Source organism: Eucyclogobius newberryi, unplaced genomic scaffold, assembly GCF_026437365.1.
Source record: "Eucyclogobius newberryi isolate DKJ021-1_F unplaced genomic scaffold, fEucNew1.0.hap1 SCAF_4, whole genome shotgun sequence".
Taxonomy (NCBI): Eukaryota; Metazoa; Chordata; class Actinopteri; order Gobiiformes; family Gobiidae; genus Eucyclogobius; species Eucyclogobius newberryi.
Genome location: NW_027316056.1, coordinates 25,272,435 through 25,299,078, shown reverse-complemented (window position 1 = coordinate 25,299,078; position 26,644 = coordinate 25,272,435). Strand labels below are relative to the sequence as shown.

At 42.1% G+C, this 26,644-nt stretch overlaps 1 protein-coding gene across 4 annotated transcripts; it reads right to left on the bottom strand.

Moving 5' to 3' along the window:
• Positions 1-867: 867 nt before the first annotated feature.
• On the bottom strand, positions 868-26,644 carry tbc1d1 (TBC1 (tre-2/USP6, BUB2, cdc16) domain family, member 1). 4 transcript variants are annotated; one of them, XM_072463143.1, is made up of 23 exons: positions 26,558-26,644; positions 25,641-26,190; positions 18,882-19,412; positions 18,121-18,210; positions 17,935-18,039; positions 17,375-17,507; positions 17,131-17,222; positions 16,773-16,889; positions 16,567-16,689; positions 16,373-16,488; positions 15,127-15,381; positions 14,737-14,850; positions 13,980-14,093; positions 13,339-13,472; positions 11,337-11,537; positions 6,430-6,591; positions 5,939-6,097; positions 4,973-5,073; positions 4,717-4,860; positions 3,914-4,073; positions 3,184-3,353; positions 1,847-2,023; positions 868-1,782 (listed from the first exon to the last, which is right to left on the bottom strand). In XM_072463143.1, exons 2-23 carry the CDS (start codon positions 26,151-26,153, stop codon positions 1,534-1,536), a joined length of 3,960 nt encoding a protein of 1,319 aa, XP_072319244.1. In that variant the 5' UTR covers positions 26,154-26,190; positions 26,558-26,644; the 3' UTR covers positions 868-1,533. The 4 variants fall into 4 exon arrangements, with proteins under 4 accessions (XP_072319244.1, XP_072319247.1, XP_072319245.1 ...); XM_072463146.1 differs by lacking the exons at positions 25,641-26,190; positions 26,558-26,644 and adding an exon at positions 24,232-24,439; XM_072463144.1 differs by lacking the exons at positions 14,737-14,850; positions 26,558-26,644 and having other exon boundaries at positions 25,641-26,192.

Sequence of the window (26,644 nt, the reverse complement as noted above, 5' to 3'; positions counted from 1 at the left end):
AAACATTATAAAAAATAAAGGAAAAGATTTAGAATAGTAGGTATTGCTCAAGACTTAAGAAGTAATAATTATGATTCCAAGAGTAAATTTAACTAGTTTTTGTCAAAAACAAAGCAGAGGCATCTGGACAAACAAGCAGTTCCAAATGGTGGGAATGTAAAACTTCAAAAATATAAAAGGTCTGCAAAGAAAAATACCTCCCAAAACAAGTTAGTATGCTAAAAGTCAAAGATGAAACTGATACAATGAAAGATTGAGAAAATGCATGGGTAAATAAACACATTTGCAAGACATGATTGAATTCTGCAGCATCTGCGTCTCCCAGAAAAATCGGTTACGTGCCAAGACATGTCTCCCGTTTATCTAGAGACAAGTTCCTGTGAGATAAATATGGTGCAAAATGAGTATGATTTGTACTGTCTAAGAAAAGAGGACAGAGGGGTAAGGGGAATGAGAGAGGGGAAGATTCAAACACACAACACGGTGGCCTGGCATGTGTGCTGTGACCTAACCACTCGGCCATCGGGCAGCACAAAAGGTATTTCATACGGTCATATCTTCTATGTAGACAGTGGCAAAGGCGGTTAGCGCTCTTGCCTCCTAAGAAGGAGATCATGGGTGGATTCTGTATGTCCTCCCCGTGTTACCGTGGGTTCTCTTCTTCCTTCTTCCTCCCACCGCCCAAAGATATGCATGTGTTGTGAACCAGGGTGTACCCTGCCTAAGGCCCAAAGTCACTGGGATGGGCTCCAGTCACCCGCGACCCCGAAAGGGAACAAGTGGTAGAAAATGAATATCTTAAATGCAACATTTTAAAGTTGAGTAACGCTGAGACAAATGTGAAGACAAATGACACTCCAAACACGCTGAAAGAATAAGAAATATATTTAAAGATACTGAAGATTCATTAAAACAAAGAAACAATGTGCAAGTAAAATATCTTAAACAATTTCAAACAAATGACAAGCACACAAGATACACAGTAACACTGTCGAATGACCAGATACGTAGCTCTTGTGGAACAAATTCAGTGTGTACAATACAGTAAATCATTAACACAAAATTGTCTCAATAAAAAGACAACGGGATCGGCTTTGATTGATCTGGCTCTCTAACCTCAAAGGCATGGCTACTGCTGATAAGTATCTCATTATCAAGATATGGACTAACAGTAAAACAGTGTGTGGTTCTTTGGGTGGGCTACTTAAAGGTGAGGCTTAAAACAGTGCTTAGGAAACAAACAAAAACCAACAATGGTCAATTCAAAACACAGTGGAATCAAACAAAAGGATGTGCACTGTAGATACACAATATCTTGGACCTTTTAAGCAAACAACTTTATGTTTCACTCCATCTACTTAAAGCCTTTCTTTGACCAAGGTCTTTTTCATCAACATCCCAGGACACAAAGGTGCAAATCTTTCTAGTGGACATGTGAGTCAGTGCTATTATGTATTAGGCTTTTTATAAAACTTTGGGTCAGAACAATTTCATGTTCGTTTGCATTGCTTTTGTTTTAGAAGTCGTGTCGCATTACAAAGCCTCTGGAAGGGCTAAAGGGTGCGGAGAACAGTGTTCTGTATCGTCATGAGCTGGGGTTGTCCTTGTGGGAGTGGATGCGCGTATGCCCAGGCTGTTGAGAAGGTCCTGGAGCCGTGAGACCGTGCCGAGCAGCTGCTGCTTCTCCTGCACCAGCCCGGTCACCTGCCCCCTCAGCTGACCGTCGGACTGGACCAGCGCCTCCACTTTGCTCTCCAGACTGCACACGCGGGCATGGGACACCTGCGACGGGTCAGCGGTTCAATCACACGGTGCGAATAAACCTTTCAAGTGTCCGAGCAGTTACCTGAAGTTCCTCGAGCAGGTCCAGGTTCTGCTGCCGGAGGTTCTGGTTGGTCCGCTCCAGCTGCGCCGCCCGCTGCTGTTGGGTGAGGGTTGGGGGCGTGTCCAACAGCTCATCCTGCAGAACGTGGTACTCCACTTCGTAGGCCTGGAGCTGCTTCGACACATCCATTTCACACACCTAAAAGAGTACATTTCAGTATCATTTCAAGTCAAGTTTCAAGTGTTTTTTAGAGTTGAAAAGTGGTCCAATTGTCTCGTCACAGTCAGAAAATAACAGCATGTTGAGCTCATCTGTCATTCCCCAGGAGCCGAGAAAAAAGTGAATGTGTGCATTACTTTGGCAGTGGATCATAGGGACACTTAATTTTATGATTTGAATAAATAAAACGCATAGTGGGCAATGGTTTCAATATTTTGCGTTGGATGATTTCAGCCTGTAGTTTTACAGGAGGAATAATTAGTCCTAAAAGCTACATTTTCAGACAAGAGCATCATGAACAAACAACGCCAATTAATAAAATGAGTAATTGTTAAACTTAAAATATGTAAATGAATAAAAATGATAATAGTAAATAATGTATAATACTAATACAATTGCATTTCATCCTCTACTACAGTGAGCAGACTGAAGCGAGGAGGCCAATCTGCACCATCTGCACCTCCCACCCGCCTCCCATATGCACTTTTAATACAGACTTGGAATATTGTCTTTGTGATGAACCATAAGTTCATTCATCATCAATGTTATTTTTGTCACTCCACTGCCAACACACTACACCTCTACAAGCACATGTAGATAAGTGGCCCAGGAAGTGAAGTCCAGACAAGCTCATACATGATTTGACTACATTTTCTTATCTCCTAAAATGTTAAGGTCAGTGCATTCTTCACGTCTGTTTGATTCTTTTAAAAGCCTCATCTATTTTGAAACAAGGTACTTAAAGAATGTTAAACTGTAACCTTAGTTGAAGAGTGTTGATATTGTTGCTAACAACAGGTGAAAGTTTAGACTTCACACACACTTCATTGGGAATGGCTGATATTCATAACTTTTCAAAATACACTGTAGAGCATCAGGTGTGTTTCTGTAAAAATGTCAAGCGTGCGAAGATCATGTTCGAGGGTGGAATATGGCTTTAAAAACAAAGCTGTCCATGACGTAGGTCCACGATATTAAATGAGAGGACTTCTTGGTCTGTAATTGCTTTTGTGTCAACAGTCTATTGATGTTTTTAATGCTGTCAACCAAAGTTATAAAACCATTCTGATCATTTAAAAAGAGTTCTGTGTCACGTCAAAAGGTAAAACCAAAGATGCTTGAACTGTGCTGGGACAAACCTGGTTTATCGTTTTCTCCATTTGTACCAACCCCAAATTAGGTAATGTGGTTTTGATGAAATCAACAATGGACTCCAGGCTTTCATGTTGTAGGATGAGAGGTTTGTGGCTCCCCAAGAGACTTAAGGCTACCTTGAAGATGACCTCTGACCCCTGGAGGAATAGCATATCTGACAGAAAAACAAAGGATTATGTCAAAGATGAGGGTTGAATTCAGGTCAACAAAAAGAAATACAAAGTAAACACTTTGAAATCACAAAGATAATGAGTCAGGAGCAAAGCTCCCACTGTTGATCAGGGACTTAAGCAGCTTTTTATGATCAATACATTGACGTCAGAAATGAAAGTGCAAGCAAACATAAATACAGGTTGGAGAGGATATGTGGAAGCTGTGTAGGTGTATTTGTGTGAAGGCCTTTGAATGAAGCAGGGTGTGGAAAAGGGCTAGGCCTAAGATCATACAACAGATTAAAAATGGGAGGGAACGTGTGGCGCCTCACATTTCATACCAAAGGCTTCACAATGAAGGCAATAAAGACGCAGACACACAAACACCAACATGGCGTTACACTCAGATAAGCTCACAGAGCCAGCCAGTCTGGTTCAGTGAACAGGTAACATCGAAGAAATTGAGCATCAGATGGAAGGTGTTTACTAAAGTCATGGCATGAAGAAGTGTGAAAGTACACGCATCAAGCATTTGCATAATTAAGTAAAGAGCTGCCATTACCAAAAACTCTGGCTACAAAGCCGAGAGGGAAGTGAGATGAGAAGAAGGTGAGAAACCAGGGAGTAGCATACAAGCTGGGCCCAATCTCATGCTGCTCCAGGTGGATGTACAGATCCCTGTGATAATCATGGAGCAGCCGGGACAACTGGTACATCTGAATCTGCAAAATACAACATGCACTTATGGTAAAACGTTATGTGTTGGCTTTCTGGACATACTGGTACATACACGATACTAGGGGTGTGTGTTATTGGGTTATTGGGCCATTATTGAAGTGTCATTATGTTGACAGGCCTGGAATGTATTAAATAACAATGCTATAATATTTTATACTAAGTGAGGTGTGTCTCCTGATTAACACAGGACTAAAATGCATACACAAGATAAGTAAATATATAAACACTGTAAAGGTTAACAGAAAGGTACTTAAACTATTTGTATGTGTATGAGTGACACATATTCATGTGCAATTACTGTCGTGATCACATGCAATGGTATTTCTGTATTAATTTATTTTTATCTTTATTATTTTTCCCCTCCATCCCTTGTTGGGTAATGGGAGATTTTGTCTATGGGAGTTTTTGTTTATAGGAGATCTTCTACTGAGAGTGTTTTTCAAACTTCCTATAAGTGATCTGTTCTTCTGTATCTACCTCTGTATCTACCTGCGTTGCACCAATGAAATTTCCCCATGTGGGACAATAAAGGAATATCTTATCTTTTCTTATGTACATATTATAAAAAAATTAAATGAATAGATTCTCAGTGACAATATTTAGCAAATCTCAAACTTTAAATTTTACCTGAAGAATAATCATATCAGGCCTGTACTGTTTGCGCAAGCCCATTCCATACATTAGAAACTTCAGCATGTTGAAGGCATCCTCCTCCCCCAGGTGTAAAAGGAGCACTCCAGCAATGAAGGACAAGCCCTGGCAGTAACCCACCTACAACAACAAACAGGCAGGGACAAAGGAGACAGAGCAGACCCAAAGGCAAGTCAACGTTATTGTTTATTGTCAGTGTTGTAGTCAGAGCAGAGACTAAAGCGGAGAATACCTCAGGATCCAGCAGTGAGTAGGCCTTGAGCAGGTTGTAGAGGGAGAGTTGCCCTGAGCCCAGCTGAGCCTGGAAATATGGATGAGTGGGAAAAGTGCGACCTGGTTTGGAAACAAAACTGCTATTATCTGATGTAAGACACAATGCACACATATTATGATTGTGGCTGAGATTGTGGACGAATAATCAGTTGATTCTTTGGAACCAAATGATAGCTAGCAATAACAAATACCTGATTTAATCGAAATGATTTAGATGTTTTCATGTCTAGGAACGATCATCTGTCTGGCCCCAAGAGACCGCACAGACTATGGGTGTTGCCAAGTGTTGGAACAAAACACAGTCTTACAAACTTTGCCCGAGGATACCAGACTTGCACTTTTGTCTTGAAGTTACAAAGGCTCCCAGTGTATAAGCATGTGCCAACCCATTCCCAGTCATCTTACTTACAAACACTCCAACAAGCACTCATGAACGCGTGCTAATGCAAAGACTTAGAAAGGCCTAACGTGTCCGGGGTCCTGTTCTTTTCACACATGACAGCTTAATGAGGACCTGGGACATGCGGAGGGGCTTTCTTAAGGTGCCTGACGTGTGATTGGCAGCAGTGTGTTTGGGACAGTGGACTTCTTGACTTACAGTACTGTGAGAAGACAATGATCACCGTGTGAGCGTGTACGACAGGAATGTGCTGGAGGCCCTTGATGTTTGTTAAAAATAATGCAGCCCTCCCTCCTGCGCCTTAAGGAAGTGTCTGCTGTGATGCATGCGAGTTCCAGGCGTGTTCCACTCTTCTCCATATCAACCCTTTATTGTGTGTAGATGTGGGAGCTGTTAGGGCGGGGCATGGGCGTTGTATGTGTGTGACTTTTTGGGTGTATGAGGGTGTGAAAGTGAAAAGGTGTCAGTTTCAATACTTTTTTTTCTTTCTTTTTGACAGTAAAGGAATGTAAAAGCTTTTGATACCGAGGTCAATGAGGATCGCATGCTGCTGTGATGTTAGTTGTTTAAGCAGTTCTTTGTATGGAGTGTCTTTGGCTGGAGATCGTGACGGGACAGTCTGGCGGAGAAGAAACTGTTCAGAGAGAAACTTCCAAATCTCTCCTCTGTGTTGTCTCGGGACACCTGACGGACAGAGCACAGCAGAGAGTGGGTGTGGTCACAAACAATACAAACATCCTAGGGCATGTTAACCGCTACATTCGTGGGTAAATGTGCAAAACTGATTTCATACATTCCTGAAATACTAAAGATAACAGAATTTGAGGTTAAGAGCAAGTCTGTGGCTCTTGCTCGCGACTTTAAAAATAACATTAAACTATATTAATATTTTTATAATAGCTGTTCTTTGCATTTAAACTTGAAACATTGAAACAGTTGAACTATAGGTTTTACTTAATCAATGCGTGTGTTTAAATCAATTTATACAAAAGATGTGTCATTTTGAGAAAACATACCATGTGTAACTGCAGCATGTATGGTCTCTGGGTCAAACTTGACCTTTGCCCTTCCGGGAGTGCCCAGCATCTTCTCCCAAACCAGAGTAACGTCCTTCAGGCACGGAGTGATCTCCTCGTAGTCCAGTTTTAATCTCTTGTTTTGCAGATCATTTTCTGAGTCTATAAAAAATACAATTGTACATTATTATTATCATAAACAAGTAATTTAAAGCAGTGAAGAACAGATATTAGATGTAGATACAAAAACATTATGTAACTATTCTGCTAACCAGTGCATTCAAATTCATGACTAAAACCTAGATTTGACTAAATATCTTTGGGTATTTTGTTTTTTTATGACATAAATAGAACTCTCAACTGTCACTTGATTCATCTGCACTATAAAAGTAGAGGTCAGTATCTGGTGTAACCATCCAAATGGCAGTTTCTGGATATAGTCGTGAACGCCGATCCAGAGCATCCCAAACATGCTCAGTGTGTGACATGTCAGGTGAGTGCAGGCCATGCTAGAACTGGGATGTTTTCATCTTCCAGACCCTGCTTCAGGTCAATGGAGCCGTGCATCATCGTGCTGCAACATGAGCTGATGGTTGTGGATGAATGGCACAACACCAGAGTATATTTGGGATGCTCTTCATCTGCGTTTAGGTCAATGTTCCAGTTCCTGCCAATATCCAGCCATACCTGTGAGGTGTTTGGCCATACCTGTGAGGTGTCATCTCTGGTGACTTTAACCACGCTTCTCCCTCTTCTGTTCTACCAACATACACCCAGTATGTTACCTGCCCCACCAGAGAGAATAGAACATTGGACTTGTTTTTTGCCAACACCAAGGAGGCTTATTCCTCTTCCCCCCTCCCTCCCCTGGGCAGCTCGGACCACAACCTTGTACATCTGAGACCTGTGTCGTGCGCAGGCAGCCTGTGGTGTCCCGTGAGGTGAGGATGTGGTCTGCTGAGAGCGAGGAGGCTCTGAGGGTCTGCTTCAGCACCACTGTCTGGACTGAGCTTTATGACCCACATGGGGAGGACATCAACACCATCACAGAGTGCATCACGGACTACATCAACTTCTGTTTTGAGAACATTGTTCCCTCCCGGACGGTGCGGTGTTTTCCAAACAACAAGCCATGGATTAACCGTGAACTGAAGGCTCTGCTGAAGGAGAAGAAGAGAGCCTTCAGGTCAGGGAACAAGGAGGAGCTGAGGACTGTGCAGAAGGAGCTGAGGAGGAAGATCAGGCAGGCTGAGGCCGGCTACAGGAGGAGGATGGAGGAGCAGCTGCAGCAAAAGAACATTCAGGGAGTGTGGAGGAGCCTGAAAACCATCTCGGGCTTCAAAACCCCCCCTGCCCAGACAGAGGGGGATCTACAGTGGGTGAATGATTTAAATGCTCACTTCTTGAGGTTTGATCGGTCACCCGCCCCTCCCCCTGCACAGCTGCATGCTCCCTCTTCCACAGCTGGACAATGCCCTGTATCTGTTCCTCTTCGCTTATCTGCCCCGGACCATCAGCTCCCCACTTCGCCTGGACTCACCCATCCCCCCAGCACACGGTCCCCCTGCCAACCACTGACTGTCACAGCAGCACAGGTGAGGAGTGAGCTGAAGAGGATTAAAGTGAGGAAGGCAGCAGGACCTGATGGCATCAGCCCCAGGCTCCTTAAGTCCTGCGCAGATGAACTGTGTGGAGTTATGGAGCATGTCTTCAACATGAGCCTGAAGCTGAGGGTGGTACCACAGGTCTGGAAGACCTCCTGTCTGGTACCTGTGCCTAAGACACCGCGCCCCAAAGACCTCAACAGCTCCAGGCCAGTGGCTCTCACGTCTCACCTGATGAAGACACTGGAGCGGCTGGTCCTGGACCACCTCCGCTCCACCGTGAGCTCAGCCATGGACCCGCTGCAGTTTGCATATCGGTCTGGCATCGGAGTGGAGGACGGCGTTATCTCCCTGCTGCACCGCTCTCTCTCTCACCTGGAAAAGCCTGGCAGCTCTGTGAGGATTCTGTTCTTCGATCTTTCCAGCGCCTTCAACACCATCCAGCCGCTGCTCCTGAGGGACAAACTGGAGACGGCTGGTGTGGAGTATGACCTGGCAGAGTGGATCCTGGACTACCTCACAGACCGACCCCAGTTTGTGAGAGCACGGGACTGTGTGTCTGGCACTCGGACCTGCAGTGTGGGGGCACCCCAGGGCACTGTCCTCGCGCCCTTTCTCTTCACCCTTTACACTGCAGACTTCAGACATGACACGGACAGCTGTGTCCTGCAGAAGTTCTCTGACGACTCTGCCATCATCGGACTCATCACGGACGACGATGACGCGGAGTACAGAGGACTGGCGCAGGACTTTGTGGACTGGTGTCAGCGGAACCACCTCCTCATCAACGCGGGGAAGACCAAGGAGATGGTGGTGGATTTCCGCAGACGCCACCCCACTGCCCCCTCACCAGTGAACATCCAGGGACGGGACATTGAGAGAGTGGACTCATACAAGTACCTGGGTGTTCATCTGAACCACAAACTGGACTGGACTCATAACACAGACGCACTGTACAGGAAGAGCCAGAGTCGGCTCTACCTCCTGAGGAGACTCAGGTCTTTTGGAGTGACAGGGCCACTCCTGAAGACCTTCTACAACTCTGTGGTGGCATCGGCCCTCCTGTACGGTGTGACCTGCTGGAGCAGCAGCATCACAGAGAGGAAGAGGAAGAGGCTGGACAGAGTCATCAAGAAGTCCAGCTCCGTCCTGGGCTGTGCTCTGGACTCGGTGCAGGAGGTGGGGGACAGGAGGGTCCTGGCTAGATTCACATCTATGCTGGACCATGAGTCTCACCCCCTGCAGGACACTCTGTCCACTCTGGAGAGCAGCTTCAGTGAGAGACTGATCCACCCTCGATGTGTGAAGGAAAGGTTCCGTAGGTCTTTCCTTCCTACTGCTGTCAGACTTTATAACTATAACAAAAACTGTTAGTACTGAACACTCGCAATACTGACCTAACCTAATACTGATGTGCAATTCTGTCATATGTGCAATTGCTGTTGGAATTCATGTGCAATTACTGTGCAATTACTGTGAAATTCATGAGCAATCTATGTGCTGTCGTGACACATATTCATGTGCAATTACTGTCGTGATCACATGCAATGGTATTTATGTATTTATTTATTTGTCTATGGGAGTTTTTATTTATTTATAGGAGATCTTCTACTGAAAGTGTTTTTCAGACTTCCTATAAGTGATCTGTTCTTCTGGATCTACCTCTGTATCTACCTGCGTTGCACCAATGAAATTTCCCCATGTGGGACAATAAAGGAATATCTTATCTTATATTGATTAATTATTAACGTTAATATGCTTAGTAAGACAGATTTTGACAATATTTGATAAAAACAAAAAAAGTTATCTTGTGTTTATAAAATAAGCTTCATATCTTTGAGTTCAGCACATGAAAAATGGGAGCAAAAACAAGAGTTGAGCCTAGATTTGTGTATGAGAAATATTTACCACAGGAATCAACCCACAAACTACCGTAAGTAATAACTAGAAAAACGTGAAAACCTTTCATGTGCACATTAATACTGAAATGACAGAAATGCAAAAACGTAATTTCATTGCTTGTTGACACCAGTGATCAAAGGTACAGACACACCCAGTCCAACACCCTTCCTCTCTCCAAAACTATTCATCTGAACTCTTTTCTGACAAACCTTCCACTTTATTCTTCATCCCTCAACCATTTCTTGCTTTCATTCCCTAATAGAGGTCCACACCCAATCCGCGTGTTGTCCGCCCAGTGACCAGCTGCAGGGGAGTGACCTCATCACCATGAGACAAAGACAACAAGCTAATTTTGAAACCTCCAGGAAACAAAAGGATGATGTGTGTGTGTGTGTCAAAGTAGCAATAACCACATGAGCAAATCCACGGGGAGAACAATGTGAACGACAAATTAAATGCAGCTTTCAGTCTATAATAATACAATATTTCTTGGAATTGTTGGTGTTTCAGTCCATTTCAACAATAACTATACTGTATATTATATAAAAGAAGAAAGCCCCCGTGTGAATAAAAAAGCTGTAAAAGTTCATGAAGTTGTGCAAGTAAACAAAAAGGTGACATGGGAAATGAAAGTTAAAACTACGCCCAGAATAGCTGCTGCTGAGGAGGCTCTGGCTGGACTGTGCGGCTTATCGGCTGCTCAGCCACAACCCTCTGTCCGAGCACCACTGTCAGTGCAGCACTCCACCCTTGATAACACACGGCCGGATAACATACCACACCCTCCAGCTGGCAAAGATACACAAAACCTATGGACGTAACATTCTCGCCACTGCCGCACGCATGAGGCAAAAGCAAATACAAAGTCAGGAGAGGACAGGCGCTCCACCTTGATAAATGATAAGCGACTTGAAGGCGTGCGCGGAAAACACAATACACAATTTGACCCACATTTTCGCCACACCCTGCCTTCTTTCTTTTTTCTTTTTGTAAGATCTTTGGCTCGTAGGCTTTATTAATCAGCGTGACATGGGGGATGAGAGAGAAGGGAGGACATCTAGTAAATTGTCGAAGTCGGGCATACGTGTGCTGTGCCTTTACCGCTCGACCACCGGGCAGCACCCACACCCGGCTTACACTGCAGGAGCCGGAGGTGTGTGCTGGTACGTGCCAAGTAGGTCAGGAGAGAGGCCGTGTGTTTTGAGCACATCCAGTAAATAGAATAACAGAATGAAAAGAGAATGTAAAGTAGCAGGAATTAAATTGCTTTTTTTGCCACTTACAGTTACTTTTGAGATCAAGCAGACAGAATATAAATAGAAAGCAAAGTGTCTTTATTAAAAAAAAAAAGGACAGACATGGATAGTCATTTGAACGTGTGCGAGTTTGAGCCACACTGACCCTGGAGCTTCTGGTTCTCGTGCTCCATCCTCTGCAGTAGGATCTGCTGCAGGATGGCCTTCCTCCACAGCTCCCTCAGCTGCTCTCTGCTCCTGCGGCTCTTCTCCTCTGGCACTGCTCTCATGGACAGATCCCCTCCAGCCAGTGCCGCGGGGCCAGAGCACGCATGACCCCCGTCCAGGCCCAAATCCCCTCCTCGGTCTGCAGGGCACAGATGAAATTGAAAAAGAGATCAGGTAAAAGTTTACACAAGATGAAATGACTTATGAGTGACTTGAAATAAAAATACAAAAAAACATAAAGTGCCTTATCATAAATATTTATTATAACTGCTCTTGAACTAAACATATGACATTCAAAATATATTTGATTAAATATTGGCAAATAAAAGGCATCAGTGGCTCATTCATGTCAAATGCTTTTCCTCCCTTTGCCGGTAATTTGCCCACACAAAACACACTTCTAAACGAATACATTTACCGCGTGGTTAGAAATACACAGAAAAAGTGTTTTTGCGACTCCACCCCAAAGTACAGGGTGGATCCCAAACCACAAAATAACCAGTGTTGTTTAGAATAGGCCCATAACAACTTCGCCTACTTTATGTTGACAGTAACAGCTTCCCACATCACGCACCGGTTACTATCTGGAGTGGTTCAGGTGTGAAAATCTGATGCCCATCGTACCCAGGAAATGTTTAAAAGCAGATATCATTTATTTCAAATTAATTTAGCCATTTTACAATGTCAACAGATAGTGACGCCTGTGTGTCTCGTAAAAGGTGAATGTCTCTGTGTTGAAACTTGCAAAATGACAATGTAACTTGAGGTGGTACAAAACACTTCCTGAGCAAACCCTTCGGAACACGGTCAGGGCCAAGTCAGTTCTGATAAACTACACGCTCACTTGCAAATACAAGCGGGTCAACAAGACTGGCGCTTTCCTTTGGCGCTGTCTGTGTGTGGACAGTCAACATGACCTTGAGCCTCCCCCAGCACAAAGCGCTCAACGCACCCGTGACCCCATGACCATGGCAAGGAGGCACACACAGTAAAGCCAATTAATATTTTATTGTATGTAATGGGAACTGGAAATTTGATCCAACTCCTGACTAAAACACGCCACACAGCTTTATTTGCAGTGACAAACATAACTCCAGTTAATCCTGTTTAAACAGCAGTTTGAGATTTGGATTGGATAAAGTGTCATCCAAGCCCCAAATTCAACCTGTTTGACAAATCCACTACAACTAATAATGCCGGCTTGTCGAAGCCTCTCAAAGCTGTTGGCATTATTCATTCACTCTGCACTAGCCACAGCTGCTCTGGGACAGACTCTCTGATAGAAGTGAGGCAGCCTACCTGCACCATCGGCCGACCACCACCAATCATCCACGCACACAAAACTTTCATACAAGATGTTTACATGACACATCATTTGGTCCTTGGTGTTATTTTAGTTTGAACGTGCTGTGTTAAAATTGAATATATTCTGAATACATCTCCTCCAGAAAACACTCGATTGTTTTATCAAGCTGAGAGTTTCTTTTTTCCTCTTCGGCCTCACGTCATATTGATTTGCCACTGCTAATGATAATGAAACATGGCTCAGAACTTGCTCAAACTGGAGTTTACGTTCTCTTTCTGCGTTTAAATGTAAACTAAAGACAATTTGTAAGGAGGTATTAACATGGTTTATGAATTAATTATTTAATATCACTGTGTATTAACTAATGTTTCAGTGTTCGCTCCCTCACCCTTTTCTCAACCTTTCATTTTCCCAGGTAAAACATCAAGAATAAACTCAATCACAAAATTCAAGACAGCAATTTTAGCATACATTTGAGTTATAATGTGCATGTGTTGATTATGTATAATTCATATGCCTTGTACCTTAGTGGTGCACTGAATTAGATCTTCTGATGGCGACACAATTGATCAACATTTAAAGTTTGCTGCCCTCAAGTGGTAGAGAAAAGAAGTTTAAGGAGTGTCATTCTCACCATTGGCCTCGGTTCCTTTCTGTGGTGTGGCAACTCTCAGAAAGATCTGCTGTCTCCACGAGTGACGACGCCCACACAGAGGACTCTCACCCATCTCATGCATTTTTACTGGTGTGGACAAAGCTGCTACATCACTGAAAATGCAAAGGAACAAATCTGAATTTCAGCGGTAGTTCGGTTTGATTTGTTAAAGCACATTATTGTAATTTGTGTTTTGGGCTGGGCAATATGGCGAAAATATCTGACCAATCACGAGCAAACAGGTAAATATGGCTTTTTAATGATAAGGTTTATGACCATAGACAAGACATTAAACAACGACTGCAATTTAAGGAAAATAAATTCAAATGTAGTTCTTTAAAGTCATGTCAATTAAAAAGCCTCAAGTTTATTATTGGGTATTGACAATTTTAAACGATTCTAATAATGTTTTGATTAAAATACAATGGAACATACAAACTGTACAGACATTCGATTCCAAAGTGAAAAGTTTGGACTCTCCGAAGAGACAGGCAGTAAAATAATGCAAGTGAATTCAATCTCAAGACTAATTCGTCAATTGTTTTACTTAAACAATTCTCAAAGTTTTGGCGTCACATATTTACCACATCATACATTGTTTTCAATATGCAAGTGTGTACCTGCTTTTTGTTTCGGGATTCTCGTATTCTTGAACGGGAGCCAAGAATTGAAATTTCAGAAAATTAGGGACAGAGGAAGAGGAATGGAGACGAGCACGGAAGCCACCAAGAGGACTGAGGTGGAGACGGAGGTAAAAGATCAAAAGCAGCACAAAAGAAATGGATGAATGGCACAACATTTACAATACAAGAAATCACAAAATGCACAGGAAACAGAAGGACATGAGAAACTGTGGTATGCAAAGCGAGCAGGGCGAAGCTGCAGACTCTTATGAAACTGAGAGGTGTATGTGTATGTCATAGAAAATATAAGACAAATAATAACACGTTAAACATTCCACAGCACTAAACTTAACCAAATGAACTGTTCTAACACCTAACACTAACCTTACCCCAAGTGTGAAAGAATATAACGTCAAAAATAATCATTTACTATGAAAATATCACACAAGTAGAACGTTAGACGTAAATATTAATACCAGAAATCCCCATAGCAATAGTTCTTATTAAAAAGGAAAAGGAAGCAGTAGATTGACAATGTCATAATGTGTTTATCCACAACCACCCAATTTTGAATGACTGATAATTATAGAAAAGAGGCTGCAATGTCTTAAAATGTTTGCGCAGGTCAAAAAAAAAACCTAACCATGTAGCGTTGTGTTTGATTATTTCTACAAAGTAATGGTTCAGTTGGCCATGAGAATCAGTCTGCAGATTCACACCATTGTGCAGAGTTTGGTCAGCAGAGGGCGCTCACCTTTTCTTACTGAGCCGTGCACCCGTTAGAGGAGAGGAGGGGTGATGTGGGGGCAAAGAGGAGCTTGAAGAATAGGGGGAAACAGGAGGAAGGGTGGAGTTTGTCGAAACAAGTCTAAAGTCAGAACAAAGGTCAGCGAGAAACACATTTAAGGTGTAAAAAAAAAAAGTGAACTGGAAAATAAAAGAGATTTATTTTGTTAGTAAGCAGTGACCCTTTACATTCAGTTAGAAGTGTGTATTTTAGTTGTTAGTTTCTGCATCAGACTTTGCCGGAGTGGTTTAGTCTCGATCAATGAACCGATTGGAGTGAAATTACCCATCACCAAAATGAAATCAAGTACATCCACACGCGAGACGATAAAAAAATCTACATTTCTAAAGTTCTTACTTGCTCTGATGTGGACTGTCCGTGCTGACCGAGTAGTGGCGCACGAGTTTGGGTTTGGTGGCGGCGGAGGGGTCCTGCGGGGCCCGGGTGACGGTGAGCACGGGCGCGTATTCCTCGGAGGACGTGGTGGGCGGGTGGCTGTAGGTGCTGGCGCGACGGCGAAAGCCCCGGGAGCACTCGGGGTCGGCGGGCGACGCGGGGGACGGGCATGAGGAGCCGTCGAGCAGCTTCAGGTCGCCAGTGGAGTTGTGGCCTCTGCAAAAAAGCAGCGATATAAGAAGCAGCGTGTGTTTGAAACGAAAGAGAAATGAATAGAAAAAATATGTACATTATTACAATATCTACCAAGTTTAGTGTTTGCCAATAAAAACATTTGTAAGTGAATGTCAATTGGCAAAAAAATATTATATGTCCAATGCCGTCCTGTGGAACAATCCTGGCAAGGGAATAATATGGAGAAAAGCAAGTGGTCGATCTTCCAATTGATACATTATGAAGTGGTGGTTCCCAAAGAGGGGTCGCGAGATGATTTCATGAAATGTTTTCTTTTTTAATTGAAAAGAATATGTTTGAACATAAATATTGGACGGAAATAGACAAGGCACTGCAGACCGTTTTTGACACTACCATCCCACTCGATTTCAAAACTATGTACTTGGGCCTCAAAACCCCTGCCATGGACAACATAGATGGATACTTTTGGAACATACGTCTGGCGGCCGGGAAAAGGCCGTCACAAATGACTGGACCTCTCAGAATAACTAACTTTGGAAACGGACACATTTTCAAATTGACCCTATTTGTTTTTCTCTGATCCAGTCTTGTTTGCATTGTGTATTGATGAGTCTTAATTAAAAACCAAAAGGCTGTTTTTGTGTCATTGGGTCAGATAAAAACAATAAATTAGTCAAATGTACACAATTAAACCTAATTTTAAATGGTTTAAAAATATGACTTATGTCTCATGTCAGTTTAACAGTAATTTTGGGGGGTCCCGGCCTGAAACGTTTGGAACCCCCTGATATAGCGCACCTTTAAGACCAATTATTTTGTCTTGATTTTCCAAACAATGCTTCATTTAGACTTGAAAACCAATACAGCGAGTCTTAATTGAACTTTGCACAACACCATTCACTAAATACCTTGCTCTACAAAGGGAACGGAAAGTACAAAAGAAAAGATGAACCCATTGCAGTGTGTATACTTTAGCGGGCAATGTGTATACTTTAGTGGGCAGTGTGTATACTTTAGTGGGCTGTGTGGCCGTTGGAGAGGGTCAGGTGAACGGCGTTGGTCTGGACTGCTGCTGCTGCTGGCACGCATCGCATCGCTTTCTTTCTGAGTGCGAGACTTGTTGCTCCCCTATCAACAAACAGAGCACACGGTGTAACCCACAGAAGTAGCAGTAAACAGTCGTGTAGTACCGGCGCTCTCCCGTACCTTCCAGATGCCTTCCAGTGACTCGGTCAGGGATCGTTTGGCTCTGCTCTTAAACTGCTCGAGCCTCTGTCGACCCGTGCTCGGCTGTAGCGCGTCCGCAGTCACCGGGGCCTCCGCACAAACCTACGCATCAGAGACGACGGCGCTTACACACACACAGCAGACGCGGGACGTTGTGGCGTTTGAATCGAAAAGGGGCATCGTACCAGTTTAGAGTCGCCGGCGGAGGAGTGCTGGTGGCGCTTCTGTTTTTCCTCGTACATACTCCTCAAGCATGTCATTATCAGTTCATTTTCCTCTTGGTCCCCCTTTGGACGGGCCCGCTGCAGCGAAATACAACAGCGTCAATCGCAAGTGTTGAAGTGCAGTTACAGTACATTGCCAGCAGGTGTCACTTGAGTTGCAAACAAATTATCAGTTAAAAACGTCAACATCTTCACCGTACAATATTTTTGGACTGAAACTAGTGATTCCACACAATATACGCTCTTTAGAATACACAAATCAATCATAACAAATAAAAGAAAAGGTATGAAAACGATGGGGTATTGAACGGTAACACACCATAGTGTTTTCAAAGACCGACGCTTGGTCATTGTTGTTCAGTGTTGCTAAATGTCGTTGTAGCTCCAGCTTGGTTTTGGACGGATGCAAACCTGAGGGAAAAAATCAAATCAAATGGCTTTATTTTAGCAAAAGTTAATATTTGTAATGGTTAACGCGTCACCAAGAAATCAAATGTAGGTCAATGAAGCAAACCAAACATTATTCCTCATTCGATAATAGAGTGAATAGAGAATTCCTTTACCTTCTATCCTCTCACACAGTTTATGGAGCTGTTGCATCGGGCAGCTGTCACACTGTTGACTTTGGTTCTTTGCATTCTGCTGCATGGCTGCTACAGAGAAGGCCTGCTTCAAAGTCAACATGATTTCATCCACCTGCCAAAGCAAATGTGCATCTCAATTATGTTCATGACTAATACCATCTTTAGTAACTATGTGGTAAAGTGAGACGTTTGGCTCGTGGCAATATAAAGATACAAGCCACAGGTGTCAATCAAGAAAGCCAGTGCCTTTGGCTGCTAGAATGATGAACATGATAATGCAATAGTGACATGTGCAGCCAGTACAGATGAACACAATGTGAGTCACGCCATTTACAGCAAAGAAGACACTTCCTGGTAATACAACACTGAAAGTGAAGACACTATGCAACAAAATATGTAGGAATTCAGGTTATGTGTGTGTCTTTAAGATTAAGAATAAAATAATATATGATGTATATGATAACATATAATAAAAAATAAAATATAAGATAACGATGAAAGGTTATATAGTTTAGGCAACAGTCTTATGTGTTTCTCACCAGTAACTGATCAGCACACTGGAAAACGTAACAAACAAAGTGGAAGTTTCCTCCTTCTACCGTCTCTCTACAAATGAAGCCAAAGTGATCGACGTGCCGAATACCCTACAGAGAAATAAACAAACAAACAATACAATAAAAGATAATGACTACATTTTAACCAAAGCATAAATGAGGGTTTCAAACCTGTGAGCAGAAAGAGATTTCTCTGAAGCTCTTCTCCATAGCCACTTTCTTAGTGTCTGGACTGACCAAATATATTTGAGACCTTCCCACCTAAACACAAGGACAGTGTTGTTACAATCAAAGGTCTCCATTTGTTAAGAGAAATGTATGCTTCAAAATTACTTAGCAATAGTGTTTCCTTACCTAAACATCTAAATGTATTTTGTACAACTAAGTGAAAAGGACTTAACTCCAATTGTGCCATGCTTGCTTAAAAACAAAAACCCACGTATAATATTACAATTCAGTACAACATTTCTTTAAGAAAAGGGCAGTGATTTAAGCAGTGATGAGATCATCGTGTTATCACCAAACAGGCACTGGGATTTCCGCTGGGAATGGTTGACCAGCGCCTGACAGGAAAGCCCCTTGTCACAGCAAAGCACCAAGGTTACAAAGGGGTCAGTTTGAGAGGGCAGTTAAGCCAATTTTAATGCATCGTCAGCATTTAACACTGCTGAGTAGAACATACTCTGAAGACTCAAAAGAAGCACATATCAAAAGATTAACTCTATAAATTTGATCTTAAGTTGAAATGTTTCCCTTGTAAAGCTAAATCAGAATTTAACTGGAGAATATACGTGCAAAAAAAACAAAAAAAAAAAACAATACACAAATAAACTACATATTAGATTTTTGTTCTAGGTCTTAAATTTGGATGGTAACTGTATTTGATACATTTGCTATCATCTCGTGGTCCTGTATGTTAAATGAAATGCTACCGTAAAGAGCATGGTCCGGTTCTCCAGCAGACTGGTGGGCTGTATTCCTGCACATACTGTAGAGTTGTTATTGGACATCTCTGGGGAAAGTCCATTTTCATCCAGGGCTTGTAAAGAGGAGAAGCTATGGTCCCGTTTGAACAGGGCCGGCTTCTTGGTAGTAGTCGGACTCTGCGCAGCATTTGTGCTGGTCCCCAGTCCATTGGATTGGAGCGACAGTGTCCTCTTCAGTCCATCTTCCCTCTGTGCAGAGCCATGCAGCTGGCTGAACTTCTCTATGCACTCATCGATTAGGGCAGGAGGGGCCTTCTTATGAGCTACACTTACACGCCCACAGAAAAGCACCTCAAACTTTTTGGCAAAAACTGAAGGAGAATAGGGCCCCGTGGTGCTGTTTCCATTCGAGACTGAAGAGATGTTGAGGGATTTTTCACACAGATCATGTCCTCCAGAAGATGTAGAGGCGGAAGCGTCATCGTTACGCGAGGAGCTCTTCCCAACCTGTCTCAACGTACTGATGATCTCAGGAACCTACAAAAAACATATTCATTATTAAAAGATGCCATTTACTTAACCTGACACACTTCTGACAACATCCTTGAGCATCTGCAAAGATGGATAAAACACTGATAAAGGCTGCAGTCAAAAACATCATCTAATTTGTTTCAATGTTTGACCAGATTAAAAAGATGAACAAAATGTGAAAGGATAGATACTCATGTGGCAAACAGAAACTGAATACTGCAACACTGCACAAAAACACGCCTTGTGAGTACAAAGAATGTAGCAGCCTGTGAGTTTATCAGCTGTGAGGACGTGTAGTTTTGCTCGTGGCAATGTAGGTCGTTTTCAGTAAATAACAAATAAACTCAGCAAAGTAACATATGTAAGGTCAAATATTATTTTAACATAGTATTCCTGGTGTACTTCATTGAGTCATGACCTTTAACTTGTATCGCATGTTTTGTATTGTTTATATTGGCCAAGACGAAAAGACACACAATATATACAACATACAGTACATAAACAGACTTCCTATTGTTTAGGGAACTGAAATGCCTGAGATACATAGACTTATATATTTAGGCCAACAAATGAAGATGGGGTTGAGGGAGGACAGACGAGCACCAAGGGGTGTAAATGGGAACTAAAACAGCCTGGCTCTTTGCTACCGCCAGTTAAAGGCAGAGGCTCAAATGAGCAAAACACCCAATAGTATAAACTCCAAAAAAGCACAAAAAAGTAAAACAGGGTCGCAAAAACACATCTATGGTCCCATCTTGCAATTATATATTTATATATTATATATATATATATATATATATATATTAAAAATAAGGGTTCAACTTCAAATCAAGCACATGCTTAGTGCAAATTTGTCTGATCAGTGATCACTTTAGTAAAATCCTCACATTAATACAACCCACCAAAGCAAAACAGAAGGGCAAAAAACAAAACTATAGTGTTTAACCATTAACAGACATGAGTAACAGCATCGGTTTGAAAACTGCAGTCCTCTAAGTGGTGGTGGGCTTTGAGACAGGCAGAACAAAGAAAACAAAAAGGAGGAAGTTGTCGAGGCGAGCAGAAGCCGAGGTTGAGTCAGATGTGTGAGCTCATGCCTAAGCTGCTACAGACTCCCGCACACACACACACATACGCAAACACGCACACGCACACAGTTTCATGCCCGTCTCGCTGTAGCTTGTCTAAGCTTGAATTGGGTTATTCATAAAAACAATGACTTGTCTGGCACACTCTACTCCACATACCTGAGCTGCTGCTCTCATACTTGTGTATCATTGGTTTCAAACCCTCAACTTCAATGCTCTCCTCTCACTTACTGTTAGGCCTACAAAATTTTGCCCTCAGAGGCAACTGGAATTACAGCACTGCATTGAATTGTAATCAATTTAATTGAGGTTCAGGGTTTTCTACTCATCAGTGATAAAGTTTGTATTCGTTTCTGTCCAGACGTATTTCTCAGATCTGACCATGTATCTGACGCAAACTGCACTCAAAAGACCACCACTGCTCAGGAGTTCAAGCAAAAACAACTATTTATACAGAAAAGTATTAGAAACTGGTGCATTTATATGTAAACAAGCAGATGATAATTCACCAAAGCTTCAGTCTTCACTCCAAGCCTCCATAGCCTCTGCTAATGTGTTTACATAAATCCTTAAAATCTAAATTAAATAATTAGTCGACCAATAAAAAGTTTGATTGACTGAATCACCATTGACTTGATTAATCAACTAAATGACTCAAGACTTACAGCCTGACACAACAGACATGCCCCATATCCTAGGCTACAGAGGAACTGCAAATCAAAAGATAAAGCTCCCCAAAAAACCAATGCTGTCGACTTAAAAGGTTTGCCAGTAAAACCAATGGTTACAAATTCCCATCTCATTCCAAGCGCGGGTCTAAAGTGTTGAAACTCAAATGCACGTTCACGTCTCATATATAATTTAATTAATATATTATATATATTAATATAATTAATTTTATTTTATAATTTTATCGTCTACACTGACTGCTATTTTATATATATCCATCCATCCATCTTCTGCCGCTTTATCCGGGGCCGGATCGCGGGGGCAGCAGTATGAGCAGGGACTCCCAGACCTCCTTCTCCCCAGACACTTCCTCTAATGGAGGAAGTGTCTGGGGAGAAATATATATATATATATATATATATATATATATATATATATATATATATATATATTTCTCCCCAGACACTTCCTCTAATGGAGGAAGTGTCTGGGGAGAAATATATATATATATATATATATATATATATATATATATATATATATATATATATATATATATATATATATATATATATATATATATATATATATATATATATATATATATATATATATATATATATATATATATATATATATATATATATATATATATATATATATATATATATATAAAAATTCAAACAGTGAAACATAAGTGTGGTGAAGTGGGAAAGAGGACAAGGCTGGCAGTGAGTGAGTGACCGTTTACATGATGTCGGTCTCCCACAGGAAGCAGCCAGACCGGGCCCCAGGCGGCGACCCACACTCTTGTCCTTTTACGGAGAAACAACAACACTGAAAATGCTCAGTAACTCTTCCCAAGACTGAAATAAATAGGACTTCTGTAGTGCTGACCTAGAAAAGAAGGAAGTGACACAAGCACTGTAAAACAGAAGCTGCAATGTAGTGCCGCAAACACTAAATCAGTCACAGATGGTTTAATACACTGTCGAGATTTATCAACAACATCATATTTTTGGCTAAACTGGTTTCAATCAGGACGTAAACCAAAACAGGGTGTACAAAAACACGAGTCAAGCCTTTACATGGATGTTAATCATTTGGTGGGATAGTACTTGTGGTAAATAGTTATAATGTCTTACACAAGAGGTAATTTGTGAAGAATAATTGGAAACAAATTGCAGGGAAGGTTTTCGCATTAGGAACACGGACAGTTTCAACATCCAATGAGCTAAATAAACATGTCGAATCACAACCACTTTGTAAATTAGATCTACATAATCAAATTCATCATCAATCAGCATAAAAAGGGGGAGCCAATAACTTTCTCTCAACCGTCTATACTGACTGCTATTTTAAAATTCAATCTCCAACCAAAATAAATGCTTTCTTGACACTTTTGTGCTGTTTTATCATGTAAAAAGTGAACATTTAAGTGTTAGACGGTGTGTGGATATAAAGGCTATATTACTGGACATTGTCAGAACTTTTAAGGGTCTTTCCGACAACGAACGAGCAAAAATAACGTGGAATGAATGAGAAATAATGACGAGTGGGGAATGTCCCTTCTGCATTTCCCAGTCATGTGCCTGGTGGGCCGTGGAGACAGCGCTCAAAAGCCCTGAAAAGCTCAAAGTTCAGCTCACAAACCATAAAAACGGAGAGGAATACATGACTTGCACAAACTGATCTGGCAGAAAAAGCAGAACAGCTCAACCAGGAGCAGGACGAACAATCAAATAAGCGATATCAAAGACAACACGGGTCAACTCTTCGACAGAGGGCAAAGACTGATCCAGGTCAGGAAGACAAATAGATGACCTTTGCGTTATCCTCTCAAAACATCATGTGACGATTTATCTCTCTCTCAAATCAAAGCAGGATGAACTTAAGACTGACATCATCACATATTAAAAAGGTGGAAAGGCCAGAGTAAAAGATGGAAAATGAGGTGACGAAACGTGACTTTCACACGCTGGTTTAAGTTAGGGACAAAAAAGATGAATTTAGTGCATTTATCCACATATCTGCCCATTCAATCATAGACTTTGGGCTGCAACTAACGATCATTTTGCTAATCGATTAGCCTAGCGATTATTCTTTTGATTAATATATTAGTCAAAAGTCACGCGATGAACAGATTGTGACTAAATTTGACCCAGATGAAGCTGGAGTGAAGCCGTTTGAGGAGCACATTTACGGCCTAAAGAAATGCACAAAACCTACACATTTCCCTGCGTCGTTTCCATGGAATTATGACTCAATATCCGGCATAAAAAACCTGCTTTTCTCACACTCATGGCATGTTTTGGAACCAATGTACGGCCATGGCTCATGATTGTTCGATCAGTAATCAAGTTGCAGCCCTACATACAGTGCTCAAGCGCCACTACTCGTGGTACATGGAGATACGAGTATTTGGTAAAGCAGCAGGCAAATTCTATGACCCGACACAGGGACAATACCTTGAAAGAGTCACTGGTTTTCCGGCAGCTCAACAGACAGGTTTACTTCCCCAAGAGTCAATAGTTCAGTAGCTTAAGAAACACAACACAGCTACACTGACAGATACATGTGTCAGAAAGGTTTTTACTCTTCTGAAATCCATTCGGCCCATGTTATGTCCATCTTTCATGTTGTGGAGAGACTTTAAAACACCAGAGGATCAGGAACAATCACAACAAACAGCAAATAAGGGTTAGTTTGATCCCCTTTTGACAGGAATAAGTCACACACTGTCTTATGTAAGTGGCAGTGCACAGACTCCAGATGCAAGCCTATAACCTGCTGCTAGTCACGTGGTCACTGAGCGTGGATGATGATGATGGTGGTGATGATGATGAAGCTGTGGAAGTCGCAGTTTGTTAGTTTGAAGACTACATTTATTTAGACTGACTTCAATAAAGGTCAGGAGTCTTTAAAGGCATGAATGTTTCTGGCAACTTGGAACCAGAAACATGGCGCAGCTCAATGCCATCATCGTGCAAGAAATTAATACTCAGCATCAGACGTAATAAGCCAACTTAGCCTGGTAAAATGAATTAAATGCACGGAATGAGACTCACATCTTTTTGCTCCTGTTTGGAGTTGAACAGGTTAAATATCTGGAGTCGCGCTTTCATCCCATTCGCCATAAACTTTCCGAAAACAACGTTGGGATCATGGACGTGTTCGGACTCGCCGCTGAATCCAGAAACTGTCCTCGAGACGGTCCTGGAACTGTCCTGAGTGTGTCCTGAAAAGTGCGGTTACTTCATGTCACAGTTGTGGCTTTGCTCTCCCAGAAGTGGAGCTCGTTTGAGGCGAGGCGAGTTTCCAGGGAGAAAAGCGCGGTCACAGACACGGACACAGCCACGGACGCGTTTCAGAGTAAAAGCACGTACGAGGCGGACGCAGGGACTTGGTTTTATTTTGAAAGAATGCGCTTGTTTTTATTCGAGTCAACTCTGTGTAGCTTTACTTGTGACGTCCTCCAATGGGCTGGAATTAAGTGTGAAAACAGTTCCTGTCCCGGGGAACTGAAACTTTAGGCGGGGGTCTCGGGTGGTCGACCGTGGACCGTTATGTGTAAGATCCGCTCACTATGGCACAACACAGCCAGTAACAAGTATATAAAACATGCCCCAAGGGTTGTGGGGCATGTTTTAGGCCAAGGGACTAATTTAAAAAATATTTTCAAAATAAGGCACCAGGCTTATGCATTAAAGGCGTATGCATGAAGTGTTGTACTTGAGTGTTATCAGCTCTTTATAGTTGTCCTCAGACTGAATAAGTGTGCTGTCCTTATAAGAGGCACACTCTGGTGCAAATCATCAAATAGCAATTTAGCAATTTTCAATGGTAATTTCAATCAATAAATAAATTATGCAAACAATTTCTAACACAAAATAAACTTGTTTAGATCATCAAGCTGATCAAAATATATGGAATTGTGACACCTAGTGGGCAACTTGCACTGTACCACTTTAGAATGTTTAATCCTTTTATAATGAACAATGTGTAGTTAAACCATTAACAGCGTGGCTCTGATTTCAGCCTATAATGTGACAGAAATAGTGTCTGAATAACCCTGTAATTTCAGCAGTATTCTTTACTTTATTCATACTTTGTATTGTATATCTAATATCAGATTTCACAACTTTTTCAGTATTGATAATAACATGTACAAAGAATGTTGTTAACCTCATTTTGCCTTATGTTTTGCCGTCTTCATCAGTGACATTTGGCTGCCTCGGTGTTTGGTATGCAGTGCATGGGAACGCAATGATCAAATGTCCAACACAACCACAAACACTGTTGACATTACACATCATGGGAACTAAAGGTCCTGCTTACAAAAATAATAATGAGTGTGAAGATATGCATAAGTTTTGTATTTCAGCTTTGTATAAATGTTTTGACGTAGTCATCTTATGAAAATAAGTTTTGTAATCCGTCGCTACCTCATTATAATTATAATATTGTGTGTACATACCTCAGTACTTTCACTGCATTGGAAGACATAGCAGGCACAGGTAGAAGACCCTTTGACCAAAACTCCAAAACTGTTGGGCTCCTGGCTGTTGTGAAGCAGTTTGGTCACTTGGTGTGGACGGCATTCAAACAGGACTGTGTGCCTTAGTGGGTGCCATTCCTCTCCCTCCACAGACACAGACACACAGCGCACCCATGAAGCAGATACACAGAGCAGGACATCACTTCCAGATGAGGTGGCCCTGCCCCTCTTGGACCTCATGATCTCAGATACAATCCAAGGCAGCATGGACATAGTGGTCAGGTGGTGAACAGGCACCGAGCCAATCAGCTGCAGTCTGTATTGTACCTCTTCCTGCTCCACATCTGTCATTTGGCCCCATAATGATCTCTTTTGGTCAGACCTCTCAGAGCTGAGGTCTAAAAATGAGGGACATGAATGGTGACTTGAAGCGAGACGTGACTCAGAGGGTTTAATGGCTCTAGGCTCCACCTCAAAGAAAACTCCCTCCATGTTTTGGGTGTCCAGGGCCAGTGTGCATCTGATTGACCTGGAAAACATCAGAGTAAGAGATACTTTAGTACAGCTGTACTTCACCAGTCAAAAGGCCATTTGAAGGATCCTGCAGTATAACCACCTGCTGTTTACACATGACACACGTGGCCAAGGAGGCTGGCCTGACCTTTGTGGTCTCAAGGACAAGAGCAGCTTTGTTTACTCTACACCGATAGAGGATATGCCATAATAACAAGGCTCAAGTTTTACATTACACATGTGAAAGTAGCACTCAAACACATTTAAAATAAACATCATCTGTTGGATCGGATAACTACAGTCTACTCTATGCCCAGACGCACATGTGTACGTTTAAACACGTTAAGTTGGTTAAATGAAAGTATGGCTGACCTCAGGCTCACCTGTTTCTGCAGGATGAAGTTGACCAGGAATAATAATGAGCCCAGCAGGACACGCACAGACGCTCAAACACAGAAAGCAGAGTTTGA

What these genes read in the sequence shown, in the direction of transcription:
- tbc1d1 (XM_072463143.1), bottom strand. Translation starts at nt 26,153, where the DNA reads ATGGAGGGAGTTTTCTTTGAGGTGGAGCCTAGAGCCATTAAACCCTCT. An exon ending in CGGCCACACAGCCCACTAAA is followed by an intron (nt 15,382 to 16,372) that starts GTATACACACTG and finishes GCTTTTTTGCAG; the next exon opens with AGGCCACAACTCCACTGGCG. An exon ending in CTGATATGATTATTCTTCAG is followed by an intron (nt 4,074 to 4,716) that starts GTAAAATTTAAA and finishes TGTATTTTGCAG; the next exon opens with ATTCAGATGTACCAGTTGTC.